Source organism: Aulonocara sp. 'chitande type north' Nkhata Bay, linkage group LG22 (assembly GCF_057382095.1).
Source record: "Aulonocara sp. 'chitande type north' Nkhata Bay isolate Kocher_YH1m ecotype deep benthic linkage group LG22, A_spYH_male_GT1.1, whole genome shotgun sequence".
In the NCBI taxonomy this organism is placed as follows: domain Eukaryota; kingdom Metazoa; phylum Chordata; class Actinopteri; order Cichliformes; family Cichlidae; genus Aulonocara; species Aulonocara sp. 'chitande type north' Nkhata Bay.
In genome coordinates, this window is record NC_141364.1 from 22,514,707 (window position 1) to 22,537,379 (window position 22,673).

At 40.8% G+C, this 22,673-nt stretch overlaps 4 protein-coding genes across 19 annotated transcripts in view; 3 read left to right on the forward strand and 1 right to left on the reverse strand.

Annotated features, from left to right (window-relative positions):
• ppp1r9a (protein phosphatase 1, regulatory subunit 9A) overlaps positions 1 to 3,700 on the forward strand; it is a 53,682-nt gene extending 49,982 nt beyond the window's left edge. For 5 of the 8 annotated variants that reach the window (XM_086280419.1, XM_086280421.1, XM_086280418.1 and 2 more), the window contains 3 exons: positions 252 to 275; positions 561 to 743; positions 1,134 to 3,698. In XM_086280419.1, coding sequence (XP_086136545.1) covers positions 252 to 275; positions 561 to 743; positions 1,134 to 1,316 — 390 coding nt within the window. In that variant the 3' untranslated portion in view covers positions 1,317 to 3,698. Of the gene's footprint in view, positions 1 to 251; positions 276 to 560; positions 744 to 1,133 lie in introns of all 8 variants that reach the window. The other 3 variants (XM_086280422.1, XM_086280424.1, XM_086280423.1) reach the window with 3 other exon arrangements.
• Positions 3,701 to 3,868: 168 nt separating this feature from the next.
• On the forward strand, positions 3,869 to 7,466 carry asb4 (ankyrin repeat and SOCS box containing 4). The gene is made up of 6 exons (XM_086280427.1): positions 3,869 to 4,426; positions 4,737 to 5,036; positions 5,123 to 5,365; positions 5,462 to 5,709; positions 5,797 to 5,910; positions 6,210 to 7,466. Exons 1-6 carry the CDS (start codon positions 3,883 to 3,885, stop codon positions 6,396 to 6,398), a joined length of 1,638 nt encoding a protein of 545 aa, XP_086136553.1. The 5' UTR covers positions 3,869 to 3,882; the 3' UTR covers positions 6,399 to 7,466.
• Positions 7,467 to 9,665: 2,199 nt separating this feature from the next.
• pdk4 (pyruvate dehydrogenase kinase, isozyme 4) lies at positions 9,666 to 21,941 on the reverse strand. 2 transcript variants are annotated; one of them, XM_086279645.1, is made up of 12 exons: positions 21,574 to 21,941; positions 21,184 to 21,325; positions 19,504 to 19,575; positions 18,647 to 18,831; positions 17,396 to 17,485; positions 17,008 to 17,085; positions 15,422 to 15,498; positions 15,227 to 15,325; positions 14,879 to 14,992; positions 11,775 to 11,888; positions 11,340 to 11,461; positions 9,666 to 10,897 (listed from the first exon to the last, which is right to left on the reverse strand). In XM_086279645.1, exons 1-12 carry the CDS (start codon positions 21,689 to 21,691, stop codon positions 10,819 to 10,821), a joined length of 1,290 nt encoding a protein of 429 aa, XP_086135771.1. In that variant the 5' UTR covers positions 21,692 to 21,941; the 3' UTR covers positions 9,666 to 10,818. The 2 variants fall into 2 exon arrangements, with proteins under 2 accessions (XP_086135771.1, XP_086135770.1); XM_086279644.1 differs by having other exon boundaries at positions 9,674 to 11,461; positions 21,574 to 21,939.
• A 109-nt stretch (positions 21,942 to 22,050) lies between these two features.
• Positions 22,051 to 22,673, forward strand: part of dync1i1a (dynein cytoplasmic 1 intermediate chain 1a) — a 69,884-nt gene continuing 69,261 nt past the window's right edge. For 5 of the 8 annotated variants that reach the window (XM_086279635.1, XM_086279637.1, XM_086279642.1 and 2 more), the window contains exon 1: positions 22,052 to 22,594. The gene's annotated coding sequence lies outside the window, so the exon portion shown is untranslated. Of the gene's footprint in view, positions 22,595 to 22,673 lie in introns of all 8 variants that reach the window. The other 3 variants (XM_086279641.1, XM_086279636.1, XM_086279638.1) reach the window with 2 other exon arrangements.

Here is a 22,673-nt window from a genome sequence, read left to right on the forward strand (position 1 = left end):
AACCATAAATACAAGCTTATTTATCTTCGCTGGTTCAAATCAGCCCATGCATAAAGTGTGTAATCTTATAGAAAACATCCAGAAAGTTTTTCTTTTTTTTTCTTTACATTATTGCACGAAAGCTTATCTTGTTTTTACTGCAGAAAAGCACTTTTTTTTTATTTGCCAGGCTACCACAGAGGTAGCTTTTTCATTTCTGTTCTGTTAACTACCCAATCATTTTCTGTTGTTTTCTATGCTGCAACATTCAGAGTCTGGATATGATAGATGATGAGGTGAGACTGAGGTTCTTTTAATGCATGCGTGTCTCTGTGTCTGTTGAGCTGTGTGTAAACCATTTGTCTGTGTCTCACTGCTACACATCTTTGGTGAGGAACGATCTTTTTTCTCTTCATGGCCCCCAGAATTTCAGTATTTCTACGTGCTGAATGTAGGCATCGGTGGAATTTTTGATGTTGTTGACTGGGTTTGAGCCCATTATTCATCCAAATTAAGCACTAAAGATGGAGCTGATAGGTTTTTTATCGTATGTGCTTCTTTTCCTTGTCATGTATGTTCAGATGCTAGACGAGGGGCAGTTTTCAAAGCAGTACCAGTGGCAGAACCGCAGCATTACCGAATGGACTTCACAGCAAGTGGCCCACTGGCTTATGGGCCTAAACTTAGAACACCATATTCCAGAATTCACTGCCAAAAATATAGATGGAGTGCAGCTGCTTCAGCTGAATAGTGCTGAGCTCAAGGTAACAGAAACCTTTTTGTTATTAAATGCATCTTAATTAGATTTCGAATACAGATCACATCACAATGACCCAGTCAAAGTCCTCAAAGATAACAACGTAATTAAAAGGCTATGCCAGGACCTTAAGAGGGCTGTTTATAAATGAAACCTCCATAAAGAGTAGATAATGAATTCCTTCACAATTATGTGAGAGACTGATACATGTTTTCAGAAAACTATGACTTCATTGCTGCTAAAAGTAGTTCCAAGGGTATAGGCCTAACAATAAAGTGTTTTTATGAGATGAGCATAACTGGTCTGGCAAAAGAAATATAAAGGATAAAAAAAAAATAAAGCGAAATAATTATACTTATGAGATAAATATAAAACAATTTTTGCTAATTTGTTTCAGGCTCTTGGGGTCACTTCTTCCCAGGATCGAACACTGATCAAGAAGAAGATCAAAGACCTCAAAGTTATGATGGAAAAGGCCAAGAGGAACCAAGAAAAGATGGAGAAACAGCGCGAAAAGCTGCGGAAGAGAGAGCTGGAGCAGCAGCAGAAAGATGCACGTAAAGAAAGTGCGGCGGAGTGAAACGAGCCCCCAGATTACCTCCCGCTTTACTGTAGCACCACATCAAGTAGCATCTCGCAGAACAGAACGTCAGCAGGCCCCACAAACGAAACCCGAGGGACGCCCGCTCAGTAGTTCAGTAGTTCTGAAAGGTGGAGCTCCACACCCAGCTGCCAGTTGTTGTTGAGTGACCTTTTCACCAACCAAACGAAACCAAAAGGATCAGTTGGATAACAGAATGGTGCCCTTCATTTGCTTCATTTTACACCCATCCTGTGTTTTTAGCCAGAATTTATGGATTCTGTTTTGCTGTTTATAGCTGTAAATTGGTTTTATTTATTCATATCCAGAGTGCGCCTGTGAAAAGTTTATCTCTGTAACCTACCACATCATCTCCAGAGACTTCTCTTACCCATCATAGCACCTTTAGACATAGACATGTACAGTGATAAATAAGGATGTAGATGATGTGCCATTTCAATAGACTTATGTATATCCTGCTCAAATCTAAAGATCAGCGGAATCTCTTTATGGCTTTTACGAAGCACATACAGTTCAGGTCTTTGTGTTGGATTACATGAGGCAGTGTTCATCTCCCACCACCAGGTGTCCCCATGCTGCTTACTTTCACTACTGAATAAGGCAACACTGGAACTTCCCTAAAGGAATTGAACTGGAAATTAAAGATTCGCTGGGAGAAACGAGCGCTTTGATTTCTTGTAAGAACACTGGAAGTGCAACCACTGTAAATTTGACCTGCGTACTGGCTTACAGTGCCCCTTACCGTATACATGTACCATACTCAAGCCGTTTAAAGTATAAATGATGAAGACATACTAAACTGACTGGACTTGTTCTAATAGAGATTTCAGGTACTGTGTAATTATTACATTTGTAACTTACCTAACCCGAACCACAAAAAACAGAAAAGTTGATAAAAATGAAACTTCTTGCTTAAATGCATAATGTTGCTTTGACTCCCCCTTGTAACCTGCTTTTGACCTCTTTTTATATTCTCTCAGTAACAAAGTAATACCTGCCGCTGCCTTTAGAAATTTCAGCTTAGTAGAATTTTTCCAAACTCTGCCCTCTTCTGTGCAAGCGTCAGGACACATACGATAGACTAAACGACGTCCTCATTCGTGTCATTTTATTATCTCCGATGCTTTGTCATGCAGATTTCTCTGGAATGTCCTGAAAATAACATTTTGTAATGCTGCCATAAAGATGCTTTGTGCGACACCTAAAGTGCAGAAACTGTCCTTAAAGATGATCTCACCTAAAACTTTGATGTTACAGTGGAATTGAACTTTACAGCCGGAATATATTTTGGACTTTATTCTGAAATTGGTTCATCATTGTTGGAACGATTTATTTTAAGATTTCAAAGCTCAACGAGAGACATTTTGCCTGTGTTACTTCTTTATCATTCCCAGGAATTATTTTATAGGTTTACATTAAATGTAGAGACACCACAGCCACCATGAGAGATATGCAGGCAGCTGTGATGATATCTTTATCTTAATGACCCTGTCTGGTGTGCTGCTAACAGGCTGAGAAGAATAGATGGGGTATCAGTGCGGGTATACATGATAGTAGATTGTGTTATTATTTATTTATTTCTGTATTTAATGAAGCAGTGTACTATTGTTTATGATAACGAAATAAGAGGATTATTAACATTTAATAATTATTTATCCAGAATTGTATGATTACCTACTTTTGCCAAACGTGATCAGAAAGTGATTTCAATTCAAATGGCTGTTATCAAATGAAGGATTTAAAGGTCGATATTGCAACGAGAGAAAAAAGTCAGTAGTATAGTCCCATTGTGCTTGTGGTTTTCCTCTAATACCACCATAGTGCTGCTCCCGTGCTACTCTAATAAACTGCTCATGATGTATTCTCATGAAATGTTTTGTAACACTTGAATCCTTCTATTAATACCCCTCCACACACACCCTGACAAACCAGTCAGCAGACTCTTTTGTATGTATAGTTAAACACTGAAAGCAATATGCTGTAAGAGTCCTAAAGAAGCCTTGTTTTGTATTGTGTCAATGTGGGTGCGCTGTTTTCCAGAGGGCTGAGGATGCTTAAAGGTCAGACCTGAGCTAAATACGGGATTCCAAATCTTTTCTATGTGCTTGACCGATCTTGCCAGGCGTGATGAAACCATCGTATACATGGGACCTCAGTGCTCCCGGCGGGCAGAGACACAGATGAATCATGTCTGGAAGGTTTTTTCTTTTTTATGTATGTAGGGATAGCAAAAAGATATTTGCCACAAACTGCTAGCCATGCTTTCACTTTAAAAAAAAGCTGTGCTTATTCTCCTCCTCCTCCTTTTTTTGTCATTGCCTTGCTGTCACATTCTGAAAACTTTGAAAGGGCAGCTACCTGTCACACTGAATAAAATGTGCAGCCACTGTCCACAGTTTGCTTTTGTTTCTTCTTCTTTTTTCTTCTTCTGCATGTGTCCTATTCAGTCAGACACGCACATAAAAATATTAGTTGTTTTTTTTCTCTCAGGTTCATAAAGCTGATTATTTTTTACCACATCCACTGATAGAAGGGATACAATACAATGCCCTTCTGTCACTGGACACCCCCCAGCACACTAACTGGTCTAGAGTCAGCCAGCTTTAGCTTTCCCATCCCACCCTCTATGCTTTCTATTTATGTTCATCCTAATTTCTCTCCAGGACTATTTTCTCCCAGTGACGACGCACTGCTGTCACTTGTTGCCCCTCTCCATCTGCTTTATTTTTGTCTTCTTTCTCTATGCAACTCCTATGGCCGGGCTGATGGAGTTGTTGCAATGGTTGGTATGCTGGAATCCTTCATCGTCAACATTTGTGCGTTGCTTTCCAACATACTCCATGCTTTATGGACAATATTAGCGTCTAAGCCAGACGATTTGGCAGCGTTAGGGCCTTTGGACAGAGATTTCATGGAGGATTTGAGTCCCAGAAAACTGGCTGAAAAACAGCTGAAGCAACGGTTCCTGGAGGCCTTGCAGACCAACAACGCACAGGAAGTCCTTGAGATTTTACAAACCAGCAAACTAGACATTGACGTTGTGTTGGAGGTGGAAGATCCCAGCATGGTCCTCGCCTCGTACAAACAAGGTGCAGGAAAACTGTGTGTGTTTGTGAGTGTGTGTGTGTGTGTGTGTGCTGAGTATAAATGCAGATCGTGAGATTTCTCACACTTCTCCATTGTTGGTAAGCAGTCTGGTAAGTTGACCACTAGGTGGTGCAAAACTTCCATAGAACCATAGTACGTAGGATGGATTATTGCACACACTTTAATGCAATATATTGGATTGTGTGTGTGTAACTCAAACATTACAAAGCACTTAGATGAAACTGCTGTAATTATGAAGAATTAAAAGTACAAAAACTTTACTGTTGCTGAAAGTTACTTCCTCTCTTTTAGGATACTGGCTACCCGGCTACAAACTGGAAAAGTCCTGGGCCATGGGTATCCATGTATGTGTAATGTACAATGCTGTGGAGACAGCACTGGTACTCCTTCAGAAAGGCGCAGCTGTCAATCAGATGCCCAATGGGAAGACGCCTCTGCACGTGGCCTGCGAGGTGTCCAATGGAGACTGTGTGCCCTTGCTTTTGGCTCACGGGGCAAAGGTCAACAGCCTGTCTCTGAGCGGGCACACACCGCTGCACTACTGCATTACCCGGGAGTCTGTAGAGTGTGCCAAGCAACTTATCCTCAAAGGTGAGAAGGCAAAGGTAGAAGCACAAATACAGTCACTGCAGAAACCACTAAAACAACAACCAAATGTTTTTTTCCCTCTCATGGAGGTGCAAAAGTCAACAAAGCAAGCCACAACAACGCAGAGGACACACCTCTACACACGGCAGCCAGATTCGGTGTTCCGGAGCTGGTGGCTCTCTATTTGGCTCATGGAGCATCTGTGAATGCAGTGAACTCTCTGCAGGAGACTCCTCTGATGACTGCAGCCTTCTGGGCTTTTGACACTAAGGAGCAAACCTACAGCCAAGACCATCATCTAGTCTGTCGCCTCCTGCTGGACTATCAAGCTGGTAAGACGTTCTAGATAGGTTTCCTTGACTTTGACTTTAACCCCCCCCCCCCCCTTTACTTCCACTGCAATGTTTCAGATTTGATTTCTGTTGCAGATCCCAACATTCAGGAGGCAGACCACAAAACAGCTCTTCACAAAGCTGCCTGGAACTGCGATCACGTCCTGATAAAGATGCTGCTGGAGGCTGGGGCAGATTCTCGAGCCATGGACATCAACGGCTGTTCTCCCATTCAGTATCTCCTTAAAGTGACGGAAGTCAGGCCTATGGCCATGCCAGACCTCTGCTTTCAGCTGCTGCTCAACTACAATGCAGCACGGATTTACCCACCACAGTTCCACAAGGTAGAGAAGATGATGATGTGGGTTTGTGCTGAAATGATCTGCGTTATACTATATGTTTAACCACAAAGTCTTTAATGTTTTGCACAGGTGTTCCAGAACTGCCATGACTACCCCAGAGTTGTAGAAATCTTGGTTAACTCCTATAGCAGTTTAAAACCCACAAGGAAGTGGAGAGCTGCTCTTCCTGATGACTGCTACAAGGTAGAGCTAATAAAGACTGTTTTCTTTAAATACAATACACACACACTGACTGAAATTAAAAAGGAAAAAACGTAATCCTGTGTAAGAAATCTCATTTATAATTTAAAAAATTGTAAAAACTGAAAAGAATGTTAAAAGATGAAATATTTATAGATGAACAAATTCAAAGCTATCTGATGCCTCTCAACTGTTAATTAGTGTATTGCCCCTTTAAATTCAGCTTACATTAGCTGAATATGACTGAGTGTGCCCTCTCATTGAAGTTAAACAAAAGCGTCTGTTTCTTTTTGTCTCCTCAGCGCCATAAAGACTTCTACGACTCCCTGTTTGCTGTTTGCACTGACGCTCCTCGCAGTCTGCTTCACCTCTCCAGATGTGCCATCAGAGCTGCCCTGGGCAGTTTCTGTGACAGAGGAGTAGCACAGCTGCCTCTGCCATTATCCATGAAGAAGTATTTATTACTAGAACCTGAGGGGATACTGTACTGATAGAGACTCTGGTGTTCTGATGTGCAGAATGAGGCCTAATGACCTGAATAGAAACATTTGTGCCTCTCCGCTAACTGTGGAAATGAAAAGTGGTGCAAGATGTAACATCATCATCATTAACATTTTATTTATTTAAACCTCAGAAAGCACAGAAAAAGAACAAAAAAAAGGTATTTTTTGTGCTTGCAGGATGAGCCATTTCTGTGTTTTAGTTAATAGCTGCTAACATTCCAGGACAGCTGGCGGGTCGGAGGGGAGATTTGTTAAAATAGCTTTAAGATGCTTCCAGATGTTAAATCCTCCTTATTGGTGTTTTTGTTGTATAGATGGCAATGGTGTGTCTAGTCTGAATCTTAAGGCATAGTGATATATGTAATACATATAAAGGCTTGATAGTGGAGCTAGGGCCTGCCCAAAAAATAACTTCCCTGTAATATATTGTGAGAAAATTCTTACCGAAATTTTGTTTCTTGTAAATAGTGAAAAATATATAAAGTAAGTTCTTTTTTTTCCAACCCAAACGACTCCTAGTGTTGCCTTCTCTCTGTTAGGTTGTTATTATGAGAACAAACTACCACATTCAGAATTTCTTGCATTCAAAAATAACAACCATTTGGTCTTTTCAAAGATAAGGACCAAATTATGGGGGCGTTAAAAGTTAAATGAGAGCTGTGGATTGACATTTTTGTCTGTATAAAGAGAAGGTGTCCAATTAGAAGGACAGAGCTTCGAACACTGCCTGTCGTGACACAGTGCACCCTGAAAACAAAAGCAGCTTCATGATTAATCAGTAGTGCAAATAACACAGCCAAGGTTTCTACAGCGTCTGAACCCACTGAAAGAGGTTATTAGTAGTTAATTTGCTCCATATCAATTTTTGAGGATATAAATGTAGAATATATTGAAAAAATGAAACTAAACGTGACGTCATGCGGGGAGAGATCGTTTTAGATATATTGCTATGTTGACACCTTTACTAGCCTGGTGAGTCTGAAATTAATTTTATTAAAAAGAAACAGTTTGATTATCAGCGTCTCGTTTCTGCCAACACCCAGAGGAGTCTGAGATAATGGGATCTATAGGTCATTTTTGTAATGACCCAATAAAAGACTAAAAATGAGATGTACGAAGCTCTAGATCACTTACATTAATGACTAAGGTGATGATAACAGAAAAGCAAAAAGAAAGAAGTTTTAAAGCAGTGACAGCATCACTCCCTAACCCTTAAATGTTTAATCGACAAATGTGCAAATGTTTGCATTTACTTTATTCTTTAGAGTGACAGAGGGACCTTTAGCCACCCAAAAAGAAGCATCTAAAGTGTCTTTAGTGCGAGTCTCTTTGCTGTAGCTATTTTCCACCTGTGCAGTGTTGACCAGATTCTCTCTCTATGGACAGCCCATGCAGAGAAGGCTCCAAATCTACCCGGCAACCAGCCTTAATGCGCACTCTCAAACTCATGTTCCACTTTCAGGAGAACAAACACTTGACAAAACCCTCCGGAACAAGTGCTTGTTTTTCCAGTGGACTGCTTGTAGCCAAAAAAAAGGAAAACACTGTCTGCAGTGCAAGAAAGCACCCGACGCCCTCAGATCAGAGATAACTTCTTAAAAAGGAAGAAGAAGAACTTAATATTATTTTCAGGTTTTACCAGAATGAGCACAGTAAATCCTCTCCTAGAGGAAACTGTTCTGAAAGGTGTCAAGTCTGCCTTTAATCCTTTACAGAACATGGCCCAGTCCTTTCACAACAGCATGCTGTAATGATGTCTGTCTATTTCATCCAGATGCTGAGTCACCGGGAGAAAGACTAATGTACAACAGAGGAAAGAAGTCATTAGACTGAGGCAGACTGGAGGAGACGCTAGAGGAGATAAATGAACTGTCAACCTAATGAAACGTTAAGATTAAAGCTTCGTGCTTGGTATTTTTGTGTCGTCTCTAATGATGCGTTATAGAGACACACAAAATGAATATCTGAGGCGAGGAGAAGTCATTTTAAAATATTCAGAAAACCATCTACAAAATATTTATTGTTTGGATAATCACACTTTCAGTACTTGAAAGTCTGATTATAATACGGTGTCAAAGTTTTGAGCCTATAATAGTTGAGATATTGACACAACAACTTGGTACATCTTGGCATGAAGTGCAGTGTGTCCTTAAAAATGGGCAGGAAACTGGACAAAAGTAGCACATCTAAAATAAAATTTTAAAAAATCTAGCTACAGCATTTGAAATTATCTGAAAGTCATGTCCTTAAAAAACAGGGAAAAAAATCCAGCAAAGGCCCGACACTGGACCAGAAGCCTCATCAGAAATGAGCAGAAATGAAGCTATTCTTAAAGAACAGTGAGAAAAGGCAGCAGTAGGCCACGGTCAGCCATGGATTGGCCTCCCCAGAGCCCAGACCTCAGCATTACTGAGGCAGTGTGGGAACAAAAGGCAGCCAACATCCAAAGAAGAGCTTTGATTGTCCTTCAAGAAGCCTGGAGAAGTATTCCTTGGCTGCTCCTTCATCCATAAGGGGTCGCCACAGCTGCTTGAAGAAATTACAAGACCGCTTGCCTAAGGGAGCTTCTGCTTAGTAGTGCAGTTGCAAATAAATGAAATGTGAACAAAAGAGCAGAAGTTGTTTATAACCAGTAATTCAGATAGAAAGGTACAGTCATTATGAACCTTACAGCAGTCTATAGGTCATGTGGAGGTGTCTGTACTGGACCTCTGTTTTGTACTTTTTGGACAACCCAGCATTACCAAACATTACCAAAACTTGCAGCTTGAATCCATCCATGAATCCTTTTTAGTACCTGCATATCCAGTTCAGTGGAAGGAGGCCTGGAGATGGTCCCAGCCATCCTGGGCCACTCCATCTGTGAAGTCTCAAAATTAAACAAGACAGTCGATCTCTTTATGCACCAAAAGTGTCTGCTGCAGCTTTTCAGTACTGGCATGTCAACTTTATAAGTAAACAAACAGTGTCGACAGTAGAAAGGTTAAATCCAGGCGAACACGGAACAAAGCTAATATTTGTGCTGTGATATTTGTCTTCACTTGTATTTCTTAACTTTCTATGCCAAGATTCACAGCAGAGATCCAAACCAAGTGTCTGACGTAGCCTTCTGATTTGCCTGTGTTCATATTCTGTAGAGGGAACATTGTTAGGATGACTGAAGGACCAGGACCCGAGTGGCCTAATTCTAAAAATATACCAGTGAGGATTACGTCGGAGAAAAGGTCTTTGCTTTTATTGATCTTATACTTAGTCTTACTCTCTCTTATCTTTCAGATCGACCTTGCATAATCCTGTATTTGTATGATGATGGCAGTAAACTGTAAAACAGAACAGAGTGACACAAACAAACAAAGAGAAACCAAACTAGAAAGGAGCACCGCATTTGTGGGCACACAGAGGAAGCTGCAAAACAAGACAGCCTGTTCTCGGCCTCTATTGGAAGGCGGCCACAGAAAGCCAATGGACTGCGTCTATTATGGCGACTTACAAACAGCAAAGTTTCCTAAAACGAGCTGTGGAAAAAGAGAAGGGAGACTTTAAGAGGGCGGTAACAAATGGGAGCTGTTTACAGACTGTAAACGGTTTCATTTCTGTTCACCGACTGTTCAAATGAACAACAAAGTGCAGAAGCATGAAGTGGATCTGAAGAAACGATACACTGAGAGGTGACAGGAGTTTATTTTTTTAATTTCTACATTTCTACATACTGGTCCTCTTAGTGGTGAACCACAGACTCAGTGCAGGGACACTTGGCCTTTGAGTGACACTTATAGAGTAAAAGGTGAAAACTGCACATCTATGAATTCAAGGGAAAACATCACATAAAGGTTAAAATATTTTCTCAACATTAAGTTCCCAAGACATTTTTCCAAACTTAAAACTAAATGGATTGAATATAAAAGTATGTCTGGCAGCTAATGGCTTACATCTTACATAAGGTCCTCTCTCATCTGTTTGTGTTGTTCCTACGTGCCTCCAATACTGACTGTATCATGTCAGGCACAGATAACAGGGTGAAGACTTACAGACTTACAAAACAGGGAGCTAAAGTACAACTTCCTGCAGAAATTGTACTTCCCATTAAACTTCACACATACTTTAACACTTTAAAATCACTGTAAAGGGAACATTCGCAACTATTTTTCACCCATCTGACCAGGCATGATAAATTTCTCCACTCATTCCTCTGCATGACTCGACTTTTCAAACTCCTTTCAGCTCGCATAAAGACACGAGGTACATAATTAGTGACACTGAAGATCCTCCAACACACACAAATGTGGCATCGCAGCAAAAATAATTTCACATTTGCTGTTGTTCACAAAGAAACGCTGAAAGCTGTGTGAACGAAGCAGCGCTGCATATTATAGCTGATCGTTGGAAACAGACTTTGCTCCCTTTGTGTTTATGCGGCAGTCAGCGAACGCGCCCCCGTTCCGCTCAAAGACACAAACACTTCAGTCGGCTGTGGCTGGCCTTTTTTAAAAACAAAAAACAAAAGCGTTTAACCTAATGCACAAACACAAAATACTTGTGATTTTAATAAACCAAACGTTTGGATTGTGAATGATACTAATGTTACATAAACACAAAGAGGACTTTTTTTCTGAGTGTAATCACTGAGGTAAAAAGGAGATTATTAATTGTTCCATTCCCATTAGCAGCACATTTTGTGGGGTGAGCTTATGTTACGTGACGGCTGGTCTGAAATCAGATTCAGGTTTAGGTTTGTTACTGCTTTCTTCATACCAACAATAAACTTTTGTTTTTTCCGCCCTCCCTCAGGGAGAGAGAAGAGTCCGCGACAAAAATCCAAGTCCAGCAACACGCTGAAAGCTTTTTGGTTCCTCCGACATGTACTCTCTTCTTCTTAATTTTCCTCATTCTCCTTCCTCAGTCTGACATCACCCGCTCGTCTCATACCTGCCGAGCTTCTTTGGATCCTTGCTGGGCATGCACCAGTCATCGGCCTCTGTGGTGGACTGGTAATGCCGCAGGGCCGACTTGTTGAAAACAGGAAGTCTCTCCACAGACTCTGAAGACAGGGCCTAGTGATAGAGCATGGAGGGGAACGCATTACTGGAGTCTAACCACACCCCCGCCCACCCTGCTCTCCTGCCGAGGTCCATGTGTGTCTAATTAGAACTCAGTAGCCTGTTTAAACGACATCCCTCGATCTCCAGAATGTAACCTTGTAAATTATACTAACAACATTTCTGTATTAAATAGTTACTCTGCATCTGCCTCCACTCAGCCTATCCAGTACGTCCGGCTAACAGCATGCAAGTTTGTGAACTCTGCACCAACTTGGCCTTCAACGTTATTTTTTGACATTATGTGTTAAGGTGGAGCTGTTCTCACCTTCAAGTATATGACCGCTGATGTGCCATAACCCTCCATTGAGTAGAGCTGCAGGTCTCCCTGGAAATACTTGGCGTACAGGCGGGAAATGGGCAGGCCATAGCCGAAACCAGCCTGAATAAAGGTCGGGAAAGCAGAAACATAACAAGGTTACACTGTCTTTATAGATTAATCTAAAACTACTCCAACATTTAAAAAAATAGCAGAGTCTCTCATGGTTAGAGTTTAAAACCGTGAACCACTGCTGACTGCATTTCACGGTGTAATAAGCTCATTTGCAGCCATGTTTGTTTGTGTAAGTGGTTAAAACAGGGTGAATTAGACTCAGGTTTACTCCTAATGTCAGGTTTAAAGGCAACACCTTTTTTTCTTCTAAATATTGCTTAACACAAAGACACTGCAAATATTAAAAAACACCAGAATAATCATAAAAGCACCTCCAAAACAAAGAAAAACTAAGAACAATCCAGAATTTTGAAAATTATATTTAAAAAACTCTCATAAAAGCTTGTCAATAAAGGGAATTTTTACTCTATTTTACCCCTTGAAAGCATACTGGGAGTGACCCTTTTCTAAACTGAGTGGTTTCTGTGATATTTCAGGCCTGTTTGCAGAACCAAATGACAGGGTTTGCCACAAACGTTAGTGAGGGTGGTCTCTGCCTCTGCAGCTATTCTTGGAAAAAACCCAGTCGTTAAACAGTCTTTATTGATTTGTGCTGTCATTAAGGTTTCAGAACCTATCATTAAAGGTACAGGCAAGGTCATCAAATGTTGTCTTTAGCAGAGATTTAACAGACAAAAAAGTTTCCATTATAAGTTACTGGACGTTTGTAGCCTTCCACAGTTGTGCAGGTCTAACATCACAGGCCCAGTCACCTTTGTTGTCTAGCTGAGACCCAGCAGAGCTCCATTCACCCACATTGAAGTCCACAATTTGAACGATAAAGACACAATTTTTTGTAGTTTTGCCTCTGTGCACCACCACAGTGCAGTTTAAATTAAATTATCGAGATGTCATTGATGTGCAGACTTTCATTCACTGCGGTTCACCGAAGAAATTTGCATTAACTGGTTAGGAATTACAGTCATTTTCATACATAGTATTGCATTATAAGAGGCCTAAATTAAGTGGATAAAGCTGTTTAATTTTAAACATAAGAAATGCTTTTAAAACTCCTCTGTAGTCAATGACAGCCTGAAGTCTTGAAGCCATGAACATCACTAAATGCTGTGTTTCCTTCCCTGAGATCTGCCAGGACCTTATTGCTGCTGTTTTCAGTTGCTTGTTTTTTGCTTTTTGGTCTCTCTGCCTTCAGTTTTTGACTTCACTAATTATAAAGCTTGCTCTGCTGGACTGAGATCAGGTGACTGACTTGGCCATTGAAGAATATCCCATTTCTTTGGCCTGAGAAACTCTTTGGTTGCTTTTTGCAGTCACTTCATCAATAAATGCTAGTGACCCAGTTACACTGGCGGCCACAGATTCCTATGTTATGACATTCCTTCCACCATGTCTGACAGATAATATGCTATACTTCGGAATATGAGTGGTCTCTCCCTCTCCATACACGTCATGTTGATCTTGGTTTCATCTGTCCAAAGATTTGTTTAAAACAACTGAGAAGGCCTTTTTTTAATAGATATTTTCTGGCAAAATCTAATGTGGTCTTTCTGTTCTTGAGTTTAAACACCAGTTTGCACCTTGTTGTAAACCCTGAGTATTTCAATTCAATTCAATTTTATTTATATAGTGCCAAAGCACAACAAAAAAGTCGCCTCAAGGCAATATCATGAAGATATGTTAATTGTAGACTTTAATGTGTATAAAAATGTGTATAATTTCATTCTAAAATTGTTGTTAACCTCCATTAATTAAAGCTGAAAGTCTACACTTCAATCACATCCTGACTGTTTGATTTTTAAATCCGCAGTTTTGATGTACACAGGCAAAACTGCAAAAATTTTGTCACTGTTCAAAACCTATGGACTTAACTATATTTGGAAAATGACAGTGGGACAAGGATAGAGCTTTGATGAACACCACAATTTGAACAGGCAAAAACTGGCCACAGTACAGGTTCTGTTTCAGTGGCAGAAACAGAGGTAAGGTATTTTTTTAGTTTGTTTAATGGAAAACAAGAATGTTGTACTCTTAAATATACATTTATTAGTGTTTAATTGCATCTTCCAATAAATTGTTGGATTCTTAGACTTAGAACGAATCCATTAAACATACATAGAAGAAAGCACCAGTTTTTGATGCCACCATGTTCCCCCACCATCTTGAATACAGTGGCCAAGATGGAGAACACCTTTCCAACTAATCACATTTGATGTATGTGGCTAGAGACTGAATAAATTTCCACCTCAGCCTCTTCCTCCTTACTTCCGGCACCACTTCCTGAACTGAAGTCAGGGCTCTAAACACACAAACATGTGCATAAACATGCTCATTTATTCCAGATATTGTTGCAGCTACTTACTGTCAGCACATTATTAGACATGTAGCCCTCCTGTCTCCAGACAGCAGACAATGTTATAACAGCTGATTTATAGCTGATTATAATCTCATATTATGACAGCAAATGTTAGGCTTGAGTGTCCTAAAAATCTCACTTTTCCTCAGATAATCAGTTTGATTAAATTCTCACATTGAGTTTATTTGCTAAATCTAACAATGTTAGATCCACTTCAAGAAACGTTTCACTGATGCTGGCTAATAGCAGCTAACAGAGGATGATAGCTGCTAACAGAGACTAACAGCAGCTAACTGAGATTAACATAATAAATCGCAGTACTCACAAAAAAGGTCAAGATATCCTGAAAAACTCATTGAGTTTTGTGGGAATTTATAGGGCATCTTCAGAATAAATAGCCAGGGACACCGAGCATACTGACAGCTGAGCTAAACAGCAGACTAACAGCCTGCATCACTTGCTGCAAATGAACAGCAGTCAGAGTTCCTACAATAGCCACCATAGCTTCAACCCCACCACCTTCAACTTTAGGAGGAGGGGCAGTGCTACTGAGTTCTAGTAGTAAGATTTGCACCTTTAAGGACAAAAAAAAGCCTAAAAGCAAGTGTGACAGTGTTAGTCTCACCAGAGGGGCATTACGACCATTGTCTACGCGGACTGGACTGGGAGCTGTGGAGTACATGTAGCTGAAGAGACGTTCAATCTTCCTTAGAGGGACTCCGCCTCCTCTGTCAGACATCTAAAAATAAAACACAAGCATTCTGCATTTACAAGAGTTCTCTTAGTGTTTTGCCTGTGAACTCTTTATCATTTAAACATAATCTAAGAGTGTGGTACTTTGCGTATCAAGTCTGCAGGTTAGTTGTATTTATGGTATACACCCAGAGCAGACTTAGAACAAAGTACAACACGTACAGTGCTGCCTGGAGCTTAAATGTTCCAGCCTATCATCACGCATGGTGTCCTCATTTACCTTGATAGTGAGATCCTCAGTGCCCAGTGAAACACGAACTTTGATCAAGGGCAACGTCGTGCTCGTCTCGTGCATCTCTACTGTAGCTCTCATGGCATTCTGACAGAGAACACGGAGTCAGAAAAACAAGTGAGGAGACCCATGAGGAACAGCATTAAATGTCCTGTTTTTAATAGTGCGTGTTTAATACTGTACCTTGAAGAGCTCAAAGAGCATATGGTAGAGATGTGATGGCACATATACAATTTGGATGGGCTGGCCAGGGATTTTGGCTGTGAAACATTTCAAAACATTGACCACAAGAAAACCCAAAAAACACTTTTTAAATGTATTATAACAGTCACAGATATTTAACCATTAGGGTCTTATTAAAAGGCGTGCAGCTGGTCTCTTGAATCTCTTCCTTGATAGATTAAACTCTATTTGATCAACTCTCACCATACCATGTAACAGAACAGGTGTATCTATATCATCTATATATTTAAAGAGCAGTTTCTTTTTCTGTTAAACGGCATACAGCTATCTTTACTATGTAGATATGAATGTTATGGTTCAAGTTTGGGAACCTCTAGTGTCGAGGTTTTGGCAGAGCCAGCAGACAGGTAACAGATATCTTCAGTATAAAACTAACAAAGATTATGTTCAGGAGAACAGCAGGGGCTTGTTCCGGTTCAAAGGGCTCCACGTCTATCCAAAAACTTTGGCACCTTGAGAGTTCATTCTATCAATTCTTGGTATGTCCACTCTGAGTTAAATACATGCATAAGTAGAAGAAGAAAGCCAACAACGACGGTGCTTCGGTATCAGGATTTGCAACAAGTAATGAGCAGAGCCTTTCTTATCCAAATTGTGACTCTGTGCCGCAGAGTTAGAAAAACTGAGACTACAGATTTTATTCTGAGCTGAATATAACCCTGTGAAATAACTCCTGTCTCCGTCCTTATATATTAATGACAGAATGATTGTAAAGGTGAAGCTAAAGGTGTCTACAAGTCTCAATAAATCGCTGCAACTTTTTCTCATTTTCCTAGCAAAATATAAAGAAATGATGGATGGCTCAAGACTTTTACACAGCACATTTTGACTATCTGCAGTCTGCATTCAAAAGTCCACAACAATCCTAAAGTCATTACACTCAAATGTACTCACAAATATTTACCTAATCAGCAGGTATTTTTTCCATCATTTGGCCCGAGTACGCCAAGTCAAATGATTGTTCATCCTAAGGCTTGCTACAGATTTGTTCATTTAAACATGGATTACAACAGTAACATGCAAGCAATGCTTTAGCACCTTCATGGAGTCACAGTGTTGTAAAGATGTGACCTGCTGATTTTATTCTGAGCTGATAATAAATCCGCAAGGTCCAGTGATCCCTGTTTCTACGCTCATGACAGCTTGATTATAAAACTGTCAAACATGCGTAAACAGCAAACATGCAACTGGGATTTCAGTGTTTGTGAAGATGTAAACTTCTGCAAGTGACCACATTCTTATACATGTTCTAGTATCAGCCGTACATTTGAGGAACTGAGGGTCAAAAGGCGACTTCAGCTGCAGCAGAAGGGGAGGAGTCAAAGATAAGAAAACTTGCCAGTGATCGTGATTGGTTAACAAAGCCTGTCACCCTGGTAACTGACTTAGAGTAACTTTCAGTTAGTTCTGTTTCTGGAACAGGAAACCCAGCAAAACTTTCCTCTCACAGATGGCAACGAGCAGAAAATCCAAGCAGCGCTACATCCTGAATTATAAAGTAAACCTTATTTTTTTAAAACACTTACAATTGACTTCTGTGATCTTCATATCTGGAGAGGTCAGGTAGTACTGCTCACACAGCATCTTCGAGGTTTCGTAGGCATCTGCAAAGTGAATCAAAACGTGACGTTCTCGGCGTCAGAAACTGTTACCACAACAAAAAAAAAACCAGACCTGCACATCCTGAAATAACAAGGGTATAGAAGTCCTCGCTCTTGTTCTCACAGTGATCATATGTGCACACGCACTATAACAACACAACACCGCTTACACACACTATGTGTGTTGACTCAAAACATCAGAGGTCAAAAGGTCACGAAGCTGTATGTACAGATGAGTGGTGGAAAACAGATAACACACAGCGTGCATGGGCGTGAGTGTGTGTGCATAGCTATGAGAAACATCATTATTTACCTTTTATTACTTCCACAACGTCACAGGTGGGGTCAATGCTGCCAATATGCTTGGGATGGGCCGGATTTACACTGCCGTCAAATATCAATGCTAAAGTAGACATATTTAAAAAATATATATATATATGAGAGGCTCATCTGTGATACATACACAGTATACATGCTTGTTCAGCTGGAAATAAAGCCAGACTCATTAAATAGTCAGTGTGACAGCAGTGCTACACCGCTGTAAAACTGTTGTTATCAGGTTGGGCCTTGATTATGCCATACTGGTTAAAGATGTAGTAGCCAACACTAGTAGTGGAAGTCCATAATCAGCACATTGTAATTCAGGTTTTCCTCCCCTTTGCAAAAGCAGGGTCTGAATCTTTTTCTGCTACTGCAGCTTTTTAAAAAATGCTCTTAAAAATACACGAGAACACAACTTGGTGCTGAATCAGCTCATCAAGTGTAACTTAAAGCTTTTGGTTTTACTTCCACTTAACCTTCTTTTTTATTTTAGTTCTTTTTGTCTTAACTTCTAGTGATGTATACTAGCCTGGCTAAATAAGTACTGCCAGCTTCCTTGGAAATTTAGATCTCTAACAGAGCTTCAGCTGTAAAAGCTGATTCCCTTTGATTTGTTTAGCACTGACCAACAATACAGAATGTAAAGGAAGTCAATGGGCTCAATAGTATTTCTTATGGTGTTGTCAACACCTATAGTATGTCTGGTATGAATCTTTATGACTTTTTACCTGTGATCTGATTTAATTTGCACACAATAACAGTTAACTCCAATGAAACGGGAACGTGTCACTACAAATTACAAGACAACATTCAGTCTGCTTATTGGAGCAACTGAAATAAACACAGAAGGAAGATTTCTGTGCTCTGGACTATCGGAGAACACTGAGAATTTACGTTCATTTCACAGCTAGCTGCTTGCCTGTACAGACCTTTGCAAATGTATTGTACCTTGCTGCATCCCAGAATGCAAAGCTTACATGGCTACAGGAAGTTTTTTAGCTCACATTCACACCATAAATGAAATGTACTGCTGTTCATTAGGAACCAGACTGAGACCAGCACCTGAGTGCGATTACCGTGTTCACACCAGACTAAACCTGGCAGGTGTGAAAACACCCTTAAACCTCATTTATTTCACTTTTATTTAAATGAAAACTTCAGAGGGCTCCTTTAATGACATGAACTGTGAATGATAACAACTGTGCGGATTAACTCACAGTTAATCACAGGTAACTATACTGACTGTGCTGGTTCATGAGCATGCGTGTGGAGATGCGGCTCATGTAGAAGCGGTCCAGGAAGTACTGAACGTTCTGGTTGGTGACGGGGTCCACGCCGAAAGCCTCCTTGTACTCCACCACCCCCTGAGCCATGGTGGGCACCACGTTGTTATGCCGGTTCCTGATGTTTACTAGAGTCTGTGTAAAGCTGGAGACAACAACATGATAAATGCATGAATATGTGAAGGGACACGATGATTGTGAGAGTTACTGCACATCAGCATAGACAGCACATCACATAGGTTAGCCATATAAGAAATCAGCTGTAGAAGTGAGCTATTATAAATGCAGTTAGTAACTTTAAGGAACTGCTTTGAGTGAAGCAATTTCAAAAAGATGGCACCTGACAAAAAGTCAAAGCAAACATCAGACGGTGAATGCACTGAATGAATAAACCAGGTAAACAACTTGTGATTAAACGTCCACTGTCCCACTTTTTCTTGCACAATGATGCCTTGGTTTTAGTTTTCAAATTCCAATGCATTCATTTTGCTCCTCCCTTAAAATCCAGTTCACTCCCTGCCAGACCGGGGTATGTTTAGTTCAGCTCGAGCAGATATGACAAAAATGAGACGTCATATCTGCTCGATGCAATGCGGGGTATTTGTGATTTCATGTGAGCATGAATAACGGAACCGTATCAGGGATTCAGACAACTGCACTACTGATTAATTAACGTGTCATTACACAGATGTTGAATTAGCATTGGCCATCACTCGCCTAATAAATAATTTGATTTGTAACACACACAAAAAGCCTGGCAGAGACATTTGTTTACAGTTAGTACACATATAGTGAATAGTTTCTGCATACGACTTACTTTTTCAGGACATCCTTATCGTCTGGATCTTTTTCTAAAAAGTCTATGAGCTCCAACAAACTCTGAGAATACCTGATGGACACAAAAGAATAGATTTTTAAAGCAGCACAGTTTAATTTATCACAAATCAAAAGGGCAAGAAAGGCAATATATATTGAAAAAGAAGCATGTGAAAGAAGCTACTCTGGGCAGAATTTTGCTGTAGCTGTTGGAATATGACATAACAACATCCTCTCTTTAAATAAAAGATGATTGTTGTTGGTCTAGACCAGTGAATGAGGAAGTGCTGAGCTCATCTAGTCATGCTCTCTTGCGCCGCCTCACTGCACAAAAACTGGGTGAAAGGTAACCAGCAGTGTAGCTTCAACTCAACACACTGAGCGTGTCCCTCAAATGACCTTCCCGGCCCTCCACACTCTGCAAAAAGACATCCTGTAATAGATGTTTTATGCAACTTTCCCCCAAATGCCAAAGCCTCAAGTGTCTTGACTCGTCAACACCAATAACAAACAACAGATCGATGATTTTTGCAAGCAAAGCTCAGTGGAAAAAGGACGTTATTGTCCATGAGGTACATGGCCAAATATAGTTACTGCTGTGACTTCTATTTAAGAGTGGGGTTGTTGCCTGGGCTTGATAAGTTATACATCATCAACATGGTTAGTGTACCATTTGCAGTGTGTGATGCTGCTTTGGTGGAAAAGCAAACTGCTATTTTAGTTTTTGAGAAAAGCTGGCTGAGCTCTTCAATCATGCAAACAAACAAGGCTGACTAGCCAACATCTGTAGTGTTTGCTTTGTGATGCATACAGTAAAATCTAGAGGCAGAACACACGACAGTAAAACTCCAGTAAATGGGGCCTTTTCCACTACAGGAACCAGTGCATTCCCACCACAAGGACTAGAGCTTTCTATAAGTTCAGGAACTCTAGAGGGCTAAACATGCCAAAGTGGTAACAAAGCACTTTATTTTAGCCACCATGTGAATGAAGGACATTTACAGAAGGAAGTGAACCACACCTGGCCCAACCTCTTTAGACTAGGAACAAACGTTTCAGCTGCTTTGGTCAGAGACATAGCTACAGTATGATAACAATAAACAATAAAGAGATCACAGCTGTTCTTCTCACAGTCAACGTTCTAAAAAAACAACATGGTTATGAGTTCTCCTACACCTTGAAATCGGAGTATGCACATGGGTTCATGCGATAAGTAGCATGCATTCCTCAAAAGTCAAAAACAGGTGCTGCTTCCTCACAGAGCACCGCTGAAGCGAGACCAGGCATATGCATTAATAATTAAGTCATAAAGCCCCATTGGGACAACACAACCATGTGAAACAGGGACTGGCTGTCTTATCTAATCCAGAACAGATCATAAAACATGTTCCCAGATCAGGTGCCAAGCGAGTGCACAGAAATCCTCTGGCTGAGAAAAGAAGAGATTTGGTGCACATCTAAAGTTAACAGTCACACAACCTAAGGTGCAGATTAGCAAAACTACAGGATGGCTGCGTGTGTGAAGTCACTGTAGATATGCAGATGCTGTAATGTGTGGGAAGTAATATTATGAGGTGATAAGCAGAGGGCATGAGTGCATGCTTTGAATGACCAGTTGAACAGTGCAGGAATCTGGGATTCATAAATATGACTTTTGTTGCTGTGCATCTGAATTTCTTACCAGCTGGTGAGGAGCCTCAGTGATGGAGTGCCGAGGAGTTTGTCAGGGAGGAAATCAATTTCCTTCATGATGTTGGCCAATCTGACAGGAAGCTCCTGGCGGAGGAACACAAAGGAGGTCTTCTCACATGCATTGGCCGAGCCTGCAGTCACATGACAGCCAACATCAGGGAGAAGAAGAAGAAAAAACACTGAGCAAGCACAAAAACATGACCTCTGTGTCATCTTTGTGGGCATATGCTTCCTTCGGGCAGTTTGTTTCGCACCTGAACTGAACTCTGACCTACGATTAAAATCTGGAAGTGTACCACTACCACAGACACACATACAAACACAAAAATAAATAAATAAATAAAATAAAAACAACAACAATTTGCTCTAGTTCACTTACCAAAGTCGATGAACTGCTTCATAGACAGGGGAGATGGAGAAAACTTAGAAAACCTATCCACTTGTTTCGGTATCCCAGCCACAAAGTTGTTTTTCAGCAAAAACTGAGCGAACTTCATTTTTCCCCTCTCCCCTTTGCAGACCCCAACTCAGAAACAAACAGTCCTTTCTCTCTTCAGCACGGCCCAGTTTGACGACTCTCAGCTAGCTCGGTGTCATACCTCTGAAGAGCTTCGAGGAAACTATGGGTTCCCCGGTGTTTCTGTTCTCTAGCAGCGTCTTTGCATTTTACAGGCTGCTTTGTGCCCCTCAAATTCAACTTCTGTGCTGTGCTACGTGTGTTGTTGACTGTAGACGGGGAAAGGAGGGGGGGGGGGGGGGGGTGCAGAGATTGACATCAGAAACAACCAATCAGAACCCGTGTTGTCCTCACTTTGGGTGGAGTCATTTTAGCATCGAGGGATGCTAAACGTGCTCTACGCGCATCCCCTACCGACGAAGTCTCTGAATTACTTATCTGATTTAAACTTTTTTTATCCTTAGAGTAAAAAAACCGACTGATTACGTACATATATATGGATGAAACCCTCAAATATCCAAACCACAAATTAAATCCTCTTTATTTGTTAAAGTTATGCGTCCGAAATGCTGAATAATTCCTGTTCACCTTTTAGATCTAGCCGTTTAAAACGCACTTCTCAATCTTGACCACACGATGGCGGCGTTCGCAGTTGTGGTCAAATAAGGTGGGATTTCAACCCCTCTTCCTTCTCAGCATCATCCTGCTCGCTCTTCCTAGGGATGTATCGGCGTGCCGTGCACCTGTTCCATCTGTTTTAACCCATTTTGTCAGTAACCACACGAAAAGGCTTAACCGACCTCTTCGGTGGTACCACGGCGGCTTTGATACGGTGCCATTTGGACAGCGGTGGAGGATGTGTTGATTTGTCTTTCCCGAGGTGCAGCAGTGAGACAGCATCTTTGCCGGTGACACTTCGTTATCACAACGAGTGGACGAGGAGGTACGAGTGAAACAATAACACTATTCGCTGTACGGTTGTTTTCGGTAAATTAGGCCCCTTTTGTGTTGTTAAATGTCAT